At 40.7% G+C, this 15,405-nt stretch overlaps 1 protein-coding gene across 1 annotated transcript in view; it reads right to left on the bottom strand.

Moving 5' to 3' along the window:
• Window positions 1-2,986: 2,986 nt before the first annotated feature.
• Window positions 2,987-15,405, bottom strand: part of glra1 (glycine receptor, alpha 1) — a gene marked incomplete at both ends in the record, with an annotated part of 97,950 nt that continues 85,531 nt past the window's right edge. Inside the window, one exon of the mRNA XM_080036073.1 lies at window positions 2,987-3,280. Coding sequence (XP_079892199.1) covers window positions 2,987-3,280 — 294 coding nt within the window. The remainder of the gene's footprint in view (window positions 3,281-15,405) is intronic.

Below are 15,405 nucleotides of genomic sequence, written 5' to 3'. Positions count from 1 at the left end.
ACCAGTACAGAACCATGTTTCCCTGTATGTGATGACAAGTGAAAATAAAGCACTCCACTGTACTTGGATTGTGACGTTAAATATCTTTAAATTAGCGCACGTCATAAGGATGAAGAGTAGGCCTAACTCTGCAAAATGAAATATTTTGTTAGTTATAAAAAATCAACTTCACAATATAAGTTCAATGGATTGTTTTGTTTTAAACTCTGGACTTCACAGACAGAGATGGTCAAATAGTAAAGTGGCTCACTAAACAGTGAATAATTAGTAGTTTAATACGTTGTAGTTTGATGAGAAGATCGATACCATTCATGAAATATTGAGCTAGCCTAGCCTAGCTTAGCATTCAGACTGGAAATGGGGAAACAGCTAGCATGGATTTTTCCCAAGTTTTACAAATATGCCAAACAACAACTCAACCAACAGCACACTAATTAACACATAATATCTTGTTTTTTTATTATCAGTACTTAACAAAATGTAAAAGCAGTCATGCTAAGCTAGGCTAATGACCTCCCCGATTCAGCTCAGTACTAACAGTAACTAAACGAGTTGTATCAAGCTTCTCATTTGACTCTTACAAAGAAAGCAAAAGTGTATTTCCCCCAAATGCTGAACTGCTACTTTTAGGAGTTTTACATAAAGATGTTGGTGACATTGTGGCAGAAAATGTTGTTTGTCACTGAAACACGCATGCTTAACACACTTCCCAAATCAACAAGTTGAAGTCGGAAAAATTAAGACGTAAATTATAATAAAATAAATCTGAAACTCAGTATGAAACTAAGTAGGATTTTTTTTTTCATTGTAAGTTTTGTCTGTCTTTGCTACAAAAATTGGAAAAAGCTCACATTAAAACCCTCTCTGTAGACTGATTCCTGTTTGTAAAGTAAATAAGCACTTTGGGATTCTTTGAGTAAACGATGCAGACGTGATAAGATGATGGAGGGAAAATATGAAACAACCATTTGTGCACAAAAAAAAACAACGTTCTGCACCCTTTTCCCAGGTGCCGACTGGCTCAGAGATTTGGCTCAATCTGTTTGCTGCTGGTTTAGACTATGTTACATTTCTCCATACAGTAACCTGCATGTATTGGGTGAAAGTCACTTTATGGGTTGTCATTTTATCACTTGTTTTTCATTACTTTATCTTCTCCATTCTTTCCTTATTTACTATAAATAAGCTTGAGACACTGTTTTAACGGTTTAGCATTGAGATGAATGAGCCAGAAACCAACTCACAAAAAGGTGGCAGTTTTCACATGGAGAAAAGGAAAAAAAATCATAATTGCATATACTCATCATTGCATAGAGAAGCCTGGCGCGAAGTGAAAGAGAAGAAAGTCTTCTGATCAATCATCAATCAAACCAATTGACCTGCTGAGTGTTTAGATCCCCGTCCAACATGGCTATGGCAAAGTAAATACACTCCATGGGCGTGATGATGTAGCTTTTTCACAAGTGACAAAGTTTGCAGCGTTTTGGTGCATGTGAATGATATGGAACTACAGTTAATTAAGGTATAACAGGTGCTATAATCTGTATAATTGACTACACATGTCCTCTCAGCTGGGGAAGGGTGGGGCGTCACATTAAGGCAGGGGTCAAAGCAAGAAGGTACTAATAAGATGTAAACGTATCCGTGGTTCAGTACCAATGAACACAACAAGGAGAGCAAACGAGGATCTGCATTTGACTCAGTCCAGGATTGATTTGCTTCTTTTTTTTCTCCCCAGTCAAACAAAACAAACTCATATCTCAGGGATTTAAAAGAAAAACAAGAAGAAACGTTGATTGATACAACGGCTGACGTCAAACAATCCCCGGTCCTCTTGACAAAAAGGTCCCGAGCTGCAGAGCGATGCACAGCCACAAGCAACATGTTTACTTGGCACATAAATTAAGAAAGCAAACTCAAAAAAGACAACAGATGCAACATGAAATAAATTAAGGACAAGTAGAAGGAAATACGTTGACCACAGATAAATTAGATATTTTGTCTCATAATCTTTACCACTGGTCATCCAGTGTTGTTTCCTTATCTTTTAATTTTTTTTATTATTGTTGTCCAGTCGTATGATTGCTAGCGACAGCAGCAAACCTCGAGTGTCTCTGCAGTTCAAGGTTTTCGTGGTGTTGGCGGCAGGGGGGGAGGAAAAGCGTTGAGGAGTGCTTGCAATACACATTTGAAGCAAATCTAGATATATAGAACGCATGATCCTTGCATGTCTTTATTTAATGGAAGCACCGATCCACCTTTCTTCCTCTTTTTTTTATCCTTTCCAGTTGCCCGCTTATGGAAAGAAAGTTATTTTTTCCCATTTATGATAGATGAGTATATTACACTGCTGTATGTGTCTGGTACATCCTCCCACCCCATCCCGACATAACTTTTTCATATAGAATTATATGTTTGTTTGCACACAAAAAAAAATCCTAAAATCAAATACAAGACCCTTTACAAGACTCCCTCGTCATCTTCTTTCCTTTCAGTCCGTCCACTTCCAAACTGTTTGTTTGAGGTGTTCCTGCAAAGGTCTTTGTTTTACTTTTTCATTTTTCATCTTTTCATTAATATATTGCCACATTCATATATCATGCATTTTACTGCATTTGCTATTGCACTGGTCCGGATTACGCAGGAGGCGTGAAGAGACGGGGGTCGAGGGTGTATAGGTTTGGGCAGGGGAGGAGAATAAAGGCAAAATGAAAGCAATACACATTTTAAATAATGTTTTAGAGGTGTCAGGTTAGCTGGAGGGAGGGGGGGACTTCCACAAAAGCAAGGTATCCTCAACCACAAGAGGATGAAGAAGGAAGACAAGGAAAGGAGGTGTGGTTGGCGTGGAAAAAAGGGGGCAATGGTATCTCCTAACTCCTATTGAAGTCATCTCTCTCTGTTTCCTTCTCTCGCTCTCTCTCTCTCTCTGTCTTGTGTTCCTCTGTGCACACCGTTCCTGCCCTCCTCCTCCTCTGCCTCTCAACTAGTGCTTGTGGACGTCCTCGTAGCGGATGATCTTGTAAGTGATCCAGTAGAAAATGTTAAAAATGAGGAAGACGAGCGGGAAGGCCACGCGGGACACCGTGTCGATGCGCTTGGCCCGGCCTATGAACAGCTTCTTCATCTCGTCGATGGTCTTCTCGCCAGGCTGGGTAGTGGACGTGGCCGGGGCGTTGTTGTTGTTGCCCTTGATGGCCATGCCGTCTTTGGCCTGCAGGCAGGCGGGGCCCATGCCGTAGCCGGGGAAGCTGAAGCGCCCTTCACCTGTTTCATCCTCCTGCAACACAGGCCAAGACTCAGGCTGTTAGGAACCAGAGAAAGACGTTACTGTTGGGAGGTGTGTGTGTGTGTGTATGATTGCGATGATTGTAAATCACTACAATACATATAAATGAAAATTGCAACATATTAGTTATATTATATTCATATTAATATTTATTTAGCTTAAACTCCTTTTAAATCCACACCTACTCTGATTTGTATACTGTACCTCTTGAATCTAAATGGCAAAGACAAAGGAAGTGATCGTATTTTCAATTTAAACTCAGCATTCCTTTTACATTACAGCAGTTTTTTTGATATTATTTTTTAGCAATTAATTTTAATTTTGAAGAAGCAAACCGCTATCTGAATACTGAAGAAAACACTTGGGAAACATCAGGAATTTAAAATATATAGTGAAATGTAGATGATGGTAATTTCGGTGAAAAAAGAAAGAAAAGAACAGTCATACAGTTGTATTTCCTTTACACATCTAAGATATTTAATCATTTTGTTCTTCAATGTTAAGTTTTTCATTCAGAAAAAAACTAACAAAGAAGGCTCTGGCTTTTATTGTGTGACATTTACAGTGTCACAAAGACTGACGTGACATTTACATTGCTGCTGTTCAAACAGAGAGCACAGTTTTCCAATGGTCGGTTGTGGCTGATCGATCGATTAGTATTTGGTTGAGTAGCAGTTCATCTAATCCATGTGTAATGAAGGTGAACTGAGTGGATTTGCTGTCGTTATAGTTTGCCATTGTCCTCCTTTTATCATATGATTCAGAAGAGAAATGCATATGGTCAATAATCCATCCATTCATTATTTATCTATCCCTGCTTATCCTGCTCATGGTCGCAATTGGACAATGTACAGGCAATTAAGAGTCATCACTTCACCTGACTTGTATATGTATTTACACGGTGGAGCACCTGCACAACCTGGGGAGAACTCAATGCAAACTCCACACAGAAAGATCCCAGACAGGGAATTCATACAGTATGCAAATTACTGTATGAGCTGAACATGGATCACACTATATTCAGCACTTAGACCAAGCAGGTATTTCCATCCCTTTGTAAAAGTGAGCGCCTTTATCCGGCCCCGTCAAGGAGAGCGAGTCTGTGCAGTTGAATGGATTGGATTGATTGAAATGTGCTGTACTCAAGGTTATGGCTTGGTGCATGCAGCCGCGTATTAGTCCGAGCATGGTGAGGCATTGAAAATCCTATCGGCACCTTCACCCTGTATTTTCATAACAGCAGTCCACAATGACTTCCTTATCAGGTGCAAGGACTCAACACAAACACACTGCCATTGGCTGAGAGACACTGATGGTGTGTGTGTGTGTGTGTGTAAACTAAATTAGGAAAGTAACAGGCGCTCCAAAGGGCCCTTCAAAGTTAAAACAATACATGGAATTAAAAGCCTCTCATTCATGCCTTAAACTCCTAGACTCCGTTTTTCACTCTGCTTTGAGATTCATTACAGGAGATGCTTATGATACACACCATTGTGTTTTATATGAAAAGGTTGGGTGGTCCTCCATTAAGGAGAGACGTGATGCACATTGGCATATTTTTATATATAAAGTCCTGACCGGAAAGCTACCACTCTATTTGACAGAAATGCTGCTTATTTCAGATGGGCTTTATCAAACCCGCTCAACTGAAATGCTCATGTTATATGTTCCATACGCCCGGTCTGAGCTTGGTAAATCCGCTTTTAGCCACAGTGCCCCTGACTCCTGGAACAGCCTACAACATCAAATTAAAATACACTCATAACTTTTAAACAATTTAAACTTATTATTTAGAATCAGCCCCACTCCACTTGTAACTGTTTTAATTAGGCTATTGTTCTGCTTCATTCAATTGATCTGAATGTTTTAATTGTTGTGGTCTCTTTGTAAACTTGTTGTGTATTTTCATTGTATGTTGTGTATCTGTAATAAACTCGACGTGATTGTAATGCATGGATGTCCTGTATTCCCTGTGGGGGAAACGTGTGGCAGCCTATCAGCAAGAAATCTTTATAGTGCATTCTGGGTAAGCAAAAAGGAGCATTTTATGATAAAAAACAAGGAAAAAACCAAGCAGGATTGCAGCCTGAAGCATGGGGCGCTGTTGGCAGCAGGAGAATTTAACGACTGACGCAAAAGCTCTGCAGCAACAACAAATCAACTAGCCAGTAAAAAAAGGCGGCTCGACTCTCTTCGGCTAGACCTGCCTCTTCTAGCAGAGGGAGAGTTAAAATACAATAGTCAATGAACCAAGAATGGTCCAAATCCATCAAGTTAATGACCGAAAAGACACAATGCTCCTAAAGACCTGATCAAATGGGGGCAAACACAGGAAGAGGGGGGACATTTTTTAACAATTGTGTGTGTGGTGGCGTGAATGTGCATGTGTATGTGTATATACGCATTGTCTCCATAGATATGTGTATGCGTGTGTGTAAGACCACCAAGCAGCGACCCATTTGTAGCTTCCCATGTCCCCGTTCTGTCCTTGTGTCCACAACAGCCCATCTATTACTGTTAATACATGTACACACACACACACACACACACACACACACACACACACACACATGCGCGTGGGGTGTGTACACATTAGCCATGATGCTAGCCGACCTCTGGCTGTCCTTCAGTGACGCTAAACTATTACAGATGCTCTGCTTTATTCTCCCTGCCATGTGATTAATGTGGAGGGCGTAGGGACGTGAGGAGGAGGTACAATGAGGAGGACAATGGAGAGAGATGAGGAAAAGAAAGAGAGGAGGAGAAGGAGGAGGAGAATGATAAGAGAGGAAGGAGGATGCCCTGCAGCCTAACAAGGGTCGGAAGACCCCGGACTCCAACCAAACCTATGCCCTTGGATGGCTGAGGTGATTCATTACATTCATACCTCTGTTTCCATTCCCTTCATTAATGCAGTAAGGACTATCCTTGTACAGTCCATGGACGGATAGATGGAGGGAAGGACAAAGCAGATAAAAAGTGGAAGGAATGAAGCATTGCCCTTTGGGTTTGGACAAGAGAAGCAATTTATGGCGTTGCTTTAGGATGCAGCTCACACTTATTTCCCTGTTGTTCTTCCTCCCTCCCTCTTCTTCTCCTCTCTTCTGTTCTCCTCATGCCCTCTTTCTGCATTTGCAAACCTCATGGCATGTCCTTTTGCGTGTGTGTGCGCTCTCTACAGTGATTAACTCGCTGGTCCTTTTGTTAAAACTTACTGTTGAAAAACAGCACAAACACTATAAAATTCAGAAGGTGCATCACATCACAACAAGTGATGTCACACATGGCAACAGCTACATGGCAACACAACAACACCCAATCACCTATTGTTTCAATCTGGCAGCAGCGGTGCACAAAGCCCAATCTACCATACTCATTATATTCCGATACACTTATAATGAGATACCTTGGCCATATAAATAGATGCTTAAAATGTCACAGAGATACACAGATGATGCATCAGTTTGCAGGCAGAATATAACCTGTGACTGCTAATGCTAAGCAAATTTACATGGCAAAGTTTTATTTATTATTTTAGAATATTGCGACCTGACCTGCAGTCCTTATATACTTAATAGAAGATTACCATATTCTCATTATTATCATGTGTTAAAGGTCCCATATTATGCAAAATGCACTTTTTCAATGTTTTTTTAACATAAATGGGTCCACCGTGTGTCTAGAGGCTGACAAAGTATAAAAAAACCTCTCCTTTTCTCACCTTCTACCTTTCTGAAAACCTCCCCAAAATACTCTGTTCAGAATATCTCTCGCTATGATGTCATAGCAAGAGAAGCCACCTCCCCCACATTAATAACCAGGAACTTCCACCTGCAATAGTCAATGATAAGCACACCCCCTATTTCTTTTTTGGTCCAGGCCCCTAGATCCTCTGAAATTTATCCAGCGACTGCCATATTGTTTTTCTCTCTAAGCGACAGGATGTCCATACAGCAAGGCATGCTGAGTGTTGAATAAACCAACACAGAAGCCTTTTGCTCATAAGCCACTACTAATGTTATCTACTGCAGTCTAATGCCACGTTTCTAACAAGACAAAGGATAGGAAGTTCCTCCTGTAGAAGTCAAACTAAAAGGAATGTTTTCAATGGTATAAAATTGCCTCGGAGTGCTTGTTAGCATGTTTGGCATTTAGCTGCTAGCTTCGCAAAAATAGCCTCCAGCTTTTGATCATAAGCCACTAACTTATGTTACCTACTGCATTCTAATATAGCAACTCATTATTTTTAAAGAGACACACATCAAAATAGGCCATCCTGAGATGAACTGAAAATCAGGATTTAAAGACATGCTACAATATACAATATACAATTGACAGAAAAGTGTATAATATGGGACCTTTACTATATTCAAGTTGATCTGTAAGGATACATTGAAATGTGTTGTGTTGTCCCTGCCCAATCCTGTTTTTCATTTTACGATTCTGTGCTAATCATTAACTGACCTTAGCCCTATATGCTCAATTGAGCTTTAAAATGGAATTAACCAATATTTATTTGGACTCCTTAAAACAGTCAATTTAGATTTTTTATTAAATAGAACAATTTCAGAAGGAATTCTTATAAACCAGCATTGCCCTCAGGCAATTGTGGACCTGCTGAGGAGTCTGACCTCGGTATTTCTAACATGCCGGCTAAAGCCATGGCCAAGCAAGGCTGCGATCCCTGTGGCAGTGCGTTCACGGGGTTTCTTTATCCTGTCACTTACCACAATGGGCCCAGAGTAGCTGCTCACAAATGCAGGGTGTTTTTTTTATCAGGACAAATTCTCAGGGGCTTACCATATATTTGTCCTTTTTAAATGTATCCAAATAAACAAGGGAACTGAATTGAATTTGCATCAGGTAAGGCATGTTGAAGCAACTGAACCATTCGTTTGCATATTTGATGCTGTCTGTCTACTCGTGACGCTTTATGTAAAAAAAAGCCTTTAGATTAAGGGCCTGGGGTGAACAACAAGAAAGGAGGAACATGTGGAAACTGGATACAAGAGTGGATGGAATGGATGCAAAATTTTAAAGAGGAAATAAGTCGGATTGAGAGATAGCAGGACAAAGCTGGAAAACCAGGACAAAAAAAGAAAGAAAAATACATAGAGAAGAAGGGAATGCAAAAGAGATATAAAGCAACACATCAAATAGGAGAATGGGAAATAATGTGGAGACGTTGAGAAAAATGTAGTCTTTAAAAAAATGTGCCATTTGGATGCAGGGAGGAGATGAGATGGAAGGGGAAGGAGAGAGGGGATAAGGAAGAAAAAAAAGAGCAAGAATACCTCTTAGCTCACTCATCCATCATCCCTTCCTCTCCCGATTGAAGCATTTATATGTCTGCCCCTGCTGATGTGATTAATCGAGCAGATTAGCAGCAAGCAGAAAGTGAACTGCGTCAGGGCCTGCTATCCGCCGCCATCTCCTCTGCAAATATTACCCTTGGATACTTGTTTTAGAGACCTGCATTTACATAAAACACCATTCGGAAAGGCGTCAGCATCAACTAACGCCGGCATCCGTCTCTCCCCGAAGGAGACTGGAGTGGGAATTCCTTGGCCTGTGTTCTGCTTTTATGACTCCCCCCCCCCAGAAGCAATTCCAGCCGAGCAGTGGGGAAGAGATATATATTATAAATATGCCTTTGCTGATCCATTTTCTGGTGGATTCATCTCTAACCGTCCTCCAGCCCTCTCGCCCTGCTTCTCCCCTATGCCTCTCTCCTCGATTAAGGGCATTTGAGACTTTTTAGGAGGTTTCAGTATCAATATGTCAGTGGTAATTGGATTGTGTGGAGCTGAGAGGAATGTCTGAGTGGATGGTCTACACAGTTCTACTTAGAAAGATATTTAAGGGCAGACACTATTCTTGTTGGAGTATAGTTCATAGTATTATGAGTCGACGTTCATATTTTTTCAATGTGGGATTCAAAATTTGGTGGTTTGATTGCTATTGACTGGGATGACACGGAACTTCAAATCCAAGAAGATTGATCCATCAGGATTTGGCTTTTCATCCCAGCCTGAATTTTATTTCATCCATGAGTTTGTGTGCCCTGTTTTCCAGTGAAGTGAGCTCAACATTGTAAAAGGAAACTGTATCTAGGGGTTATAGTACTGTCAACCTCAAAAGTAAGTGATTCTTAGTGTGGTCAGAATTTTTTTGTTTTTGTTTCAACAAGCCAGCAGCACTATTGCATAGTCTGAGTGGTCATGAGTCAGGCATTTTAATATATTTTCACCAAATGTTTGTTTGGCTCAAAGATCAAAATAACTGTCTACCTTGCTAGCTGACCTAGGTAGCATATGATCTTAAGGTCTTAGTTGTTACCTTAGCTGAAACAAAAGGTATAGGTGCTCAAAATGTATTGTCCAATAGAGTAGAAAATATGGACAGAAAAACACTAGCCACATGTCTCAGTGTCTGCTGTCTTAAGGTAGATGAGCAAAGATTAGCTTGAAACTCTGAAATCAGAAGGGCAAGACCCTGTAGTTCAGCTTAACCGGGTGAAATAAAAACCTTAAATTAAGCTGTGTATAGAATTTGCGGTACAATGTCTTTCATTTTAGTTCCAAAGCTCAGTTACTGTAACAAAGGTAAATAAAAGCATTACAAAAAGGGGCAACCTGCCACCACCATTTCTTTAAGAGCACACAGGGTTGTAGCCCAGCTGCAATGGTTCGACATAGCAGTGTGTAGAAAGATAGTCATGTTGTAGCTTCATATCGCTAGCTGTTGATGATGGCCCAATCATATTTCTCCTGAAAATGTAATAATGTTGTTTAGGATTCCCCACCCAGTGATCCACCTATCCATCCCTGTTTTTCTCTCTCTCCTCCTTTTGTTTCCACTGGAGTCCCTGGCTGCATTAAAGCATGGTGTGTTAATGTCTCTCGCTCATCAAGTCGCTGACCTGGAATGATTATCCACATGATCTGCTGCACTGTTCCTTTCTCTCGCTCCTCTTTCTCTTTCGGTTTCAGCATTTGATCCGAATAACATTTCAGGGAAGCCACGACACCTTAAGCTCCCTGCATTAAATATGACGTGTAAATGTTAATTAGGGTTCACTTCAGCTTAATGTGAGAATACATTTAGCCGTTGATGTCAGATGGGCAGAATGAACACAACACTTCTAAAGCTGAACCTCTACTACAGGAACACTCAAAACCTGTTTGAGGCCCAAACCATTGCTTAGAATAGCAGTTTTTAAATAACATGTTGATCAGAGTAATAATACACTATATTTAAAGGATAAACCGGTTGATATTACATATTTTAGATAATTTCAAGAAAGCCAAGAAAAAGACCAAAATGCTGTTGATATCTTTTGTTCTTTGGTCTTTTCATGGACATACATCTTTAAAAACTAGAAATATAAATAGATTTTTTAAAGTTCAGTAATATGTTTTACAGTTGCTGTTGCTCACTGTAGTTTGTAATACAACTGAAGGAAAAAGCCTTTTTTGGATTTTCAGACGTGGATTAATCCAAATGTTGTGCTCTAGTGAGTATTTAGAACAGCAGGACAGTGTATGTAGGACTGAGTCAAATACAGAGTGTTTGTTAATAATAAAGAAACATAAACCAGAGGAAAAAGATACCAAATAATACAATACATAATTAGACAGATAGAATACTAGACTGCTACTAGATGTTGAACAAAAATCTACTTAAAGCCAACTAAATGCAGATGAAGTGTAATTCCCACATATCAAAATCAAATTAGTTAGTTCAAAAAAGTGTTTAGTGCAGGGTTCTGATTTGTGTTCAGGGATACTGCACACTTCATAAGATGATGTTGCAGCTGTCTAATCCGGCGTTTAAAAGCTAAAGTTACAGTATAAATAAGTAAGTCCAAAAGGTCAAACCTTTAGTCTTGTAACAACAGAAAGAGCCTGATGACTTTCATGTTTAAACTAGCCTAGTGGCTTTTAAGAGCATGATAAGAGCAAGAGGTCAGAGCAATTTCCTCGTCCCACAGCTCACCACATAAATATGGATACTAACATATAAAGATTTGCAAGTTTAATGGTTCAAGTGAGCTGCATTCAAGACACAAGTGTCATTAGTACAAAAACACATAAAACATACTGGGCTTCCACTCTGTCAATTAAGCTCTTCTTCCTCTAATCAGGAAACTATCCTGCGTTCCAAATCATATACTCTTTATTTTTTGAATAGAATCTAGCGGGCATGCAGTAGGCATACAATTGGGACATACTTTTAATTATTTATTTCCTCATAACATTGTGCCTCAATCTTGCCTCTTGCTTTGATATCCGTCCCATCCCTGGTTGTTTTCATACGGAGGCTCCGTCGATGTGACGTCACTTCCTGCGCGCAATGGATTGTGGGTCAGAATTGCCCAAATAGCATACTATTTTCAACACTTAAATAACTGTAGACATCCGGGTACTTTTAAGCATACTAAATCTGACCACAAGAATTGGGACATCCTAAACCTTTTTTCTACCATTCTACACCGCAGAAAGTATGGGTATTGGAACGCGGGGAGGGTATTTGGGTTAATGCCACTCCACAGCCGACCTGTCAGTCTGAAGGTTGAGTTCAGCAGCCCGCAGAGATCACTGATCGCTCTCCCTGCTCTTCTCCAGGCCTCCAAATCCCCACACGCTCTTATCTGCCTCTGTTCTCAAAGCTGCCCGACATCCTGTGAGATCAAGGCATTTAGAGCAAACCAGCATGTACAGCCAGCCCCCCCCCCTCTCCCCCCCCGCCTCCAACCATAATGCCTAATCACAGCTAACAAGCTGATTATAGTCGATCAATTATGAAGTAGCTTTCCCTAATAAGGCGCTGCCATTGTAAACCAGCAGGGTGGTGTGTCTGAAGTCGCAGGGGGGGGGTCACACACAGAAGACCGAGTACGCCAAAAACATAACCATGTTACAGGGGAGGAAGCATATCCAGGCTCTACATTCGCTCTTTGTTAAATTTACCAAGTTAAAAGAGAAGAGGAAGAGGAGAGTTGTCTTTAATCGGCTTAAAAAGCTCTCTACCTCGAGGCTCAGTGAAATATAGTTTGATGTAGGCTACTTCTCTTTTTTTTACACTTTGATTCTGCATTATTAGTTATGTAGCCTATTCAAACATCTGACGGGTGATTGTCAGAATCCAGAATGGATAATTCTGCACAAATAATTTATTTTAATGAAAGCCTTTCTTGATTCTCGAAAACATACTCAATTGCATTCTGTGCCCTGATCTTTGGAAAAAGCCACTGAAGACGCACTCAAGACAAGCCCTGATTGAAATGGAGGCGAGAGGCAGTAATGTTTCCCAATTCCCTTTGATTTCTGAAGGGGTTCTCTCTTCTTCAGTCTGGAGAGCTTGTCTGTGTTAAACAAGCGAGCTGCTGCCAGGCGGGCCTATCCTTCAAGGAATGAGTGGAGCCATTGATCTGATCCCTCTGTAGTTGTTTGACTGAGCCAGCAGGGGGGGATGTCTCTCTGCCATGACGCTTTGAGTATCCCCGCTCTGCCTCTCTCTACCTCCCTCTCGCCAGGCTGCGGTATCTGTCTTTTTTGATGGCCCCTCTCTAATTAGACAAGCCTTCTAAAGCAGGTAGCCCTTCATCTGATTGCTCCTGCTCTTTGTCTCATCCTCTCCGGACTATCAGTGTCACTAACAAATCAATAAAGCGTCAGGGTAGAAACCCAAGAAATCAGCACAACTGGGACCAGTACCCTACAACTACAACTGCTGCTGCAGCTACCTGCACTGCAACGACAGCTTCCACTCCCATACTGAAAGACGAGCCAGTGTCCTGAACTGAGTTTGTGTCGAGGCAGGAGTGGCAGCAGTGCTGTAGTACAGTTTTAATTCTGAATTTACACATCAGCACATTTCAGCCGAGCAATCAGATTGATCAGACACTTTGCAACTGTGCTGATGATTCCCCCCAAAAGCTTGACTAATAATTGCTCCAGAAATCAGAGCTAGCATCTTTCTAGTTTTCTCCCAGTCTTATATATATATAGGCTTTGTGCTCTCGCTGCTTCAAAGAACAATTTTTTAAGCAGCACACTTGGTAACAGTTGCATAAAAGCTGTAAAACCCCTTGAGGACAGTTTTCACTCAGATTACACAGACTCAGCTGCACCTCATAGCCATTCATCACTGTTGTTGCCACAACTGAAGAAGATTGCTCTAATCCAATACATCCTCCCATACAAACACAACAACCATACCCAATAAAGATGTGTGCTAACCACGCTGGCCTTGATTGACTCGACTCAGTTGTTATGCAGGGGGCTTTTCAAATACATTTCTAGTTATGAGTTCACACAAAAGTGACCACACTTTACATTTTTTTAAACTGACTGCTAAAAAAACTATTTTTGTATTGCAGTATTGTGTCATAAATGACTTATTCAACAATATATTTTATGGCAAATGCATATGGTAAAATAGTAGCTATATGGCAAATACAATATGGTTAACACTGGATTTGGTCAGCAGAGACCCTCCCTGTTTGCTACGTGCATGTTATTGCATCCACCTTTTAAAGGCTTTTCCTTGATCTACTGTGGCTTTAATGGTACCTCATATGTCACTGCGTGCATTTGTCTGAGGGTAATGTCAAAAATATGATTAGGGTAAGGCAACTAAAACACTTAACTGACATTTGCAGGTCTTTGATGTGGCTGGAACTCTGGATGTATTCACTGCCACACCCATACTTTCCATTTATTGGCTACATGAAGGACACACTACCTCTGGCATTGACACTGTGAGTTGGCACTGGATGTAAATTGTGCATCGCAGATTAATCAAAAATGACTATGATTCCTGGGGATACCAGGCTGACTCAAGTCATTACAATATCAGAAATAGGGTTTGTATTGAATGACAGCAGCTGTTACAGTAGCTACAGTTTCTGGTGTCCTGCAGTGATGCTTGCCTTCCTTATCCAACTTTTCCTTTGTTTTTGGAACAAGAGAGAGGAGGAGGCAGTGGACAGCAGCAGCACGGCTGCCTCTGTGTGGGTGGTTTACATGTGCTGCAGGCCAGCAGTTGCAGTGTCCTCTGCAGCGAGCTGAAACCTGACTGATAGCCCTCTTAGAGCCGTAATAGAGGGCTGTGGATCACATTAGAATCACATTAGAAGGACTGGCCAGAGAGGTTAATTAAGAACGTGTGAGGCCTAAGGACTGCATATCTCCCTTTCTCCCTCTCTCTCTCTCTCTCTCTCTCTCTCTCTCTCTCTCTCTCTCTCTCTCTCTCTCTCCATCACTCTGCGTCAGTGGTGTTTCACCGCGGCTAGATTTAGTCGGGATTAGTGATGATGATCTTATTGAGAGTGCTCATACTTTTAATAATGATTTATTTTTATTGTGCTTAAAATAAAGCAACAAGACTGGAGGTGCTGTATTTAAAACTGCTTTTGAATGATTCCTGCATTTGGACCGCATTATGCAACGCTCTCTGTGAAATCCTGTTACAAATGAAAATACCTCAAATTCCTCTCAAACAAGTTGTGATGATCTTTTCCCCAAACTCTTAGCCAGCGGTTGAAGGAATGTACATTTTGTAATATCCAAAATGTACATTCCTTCAACCACTGTCTTTCCAAATACAATAAAGGTTTTAAACACATCTTTGAAATATGTTACTATTTAGTAAATTGAATATCGAACCCTCAAATGTCTGACACTGGACGTCTGCTACAAAGCATTACTCTCCATTTGGTGTTAATCAAATTGTATATAATGATGGCCGATTTATGTGTTCCCCAGGTTCAGTTTTATGGGAACTACCAGTGACGCACAGTGGAACAGTACATTGTAAATGTATTACAATATTGTTGACAGTAATGGTCTATTTGATTTATTTCACTCCGCTATATTTGTCCTGTTTTTGTCTGTATCTGTTTATGCTGCTGTGGAGCTAATTCTCTTTCAGGACCACTTTCAGTAACAACTTTACATCAAATTGCCTGACAATGCTAGTAAGTAAATGTATGTTATACCATGTGTGGCGCAGGTGTGGAAAAGCAGAAGTAACTGGTGTATTGTGTGCTCACATGAATTCTGCTATGTGTGGTTGGAAATTCAATGATAAGTATGTGTCACAGGGTGAAA

Source organism: Ammodytes marinus, assembly GCF_949987685.1.
Source record: "Ammodytes marinus genome assembly, chromosome: 10".
Taxonomy (NCBI): Eukaryota; Metazoa; Chordata; class Actinopteri; order Uranoscopiformes; family Ammodytidae; genus Ammodytes; species Ammodytes marinus.
The sequence above is the reverse complement of the archived record's forward strand: the minus strand, read 5'-3'. Positions and strand labels throughout refer to the sequence as shown.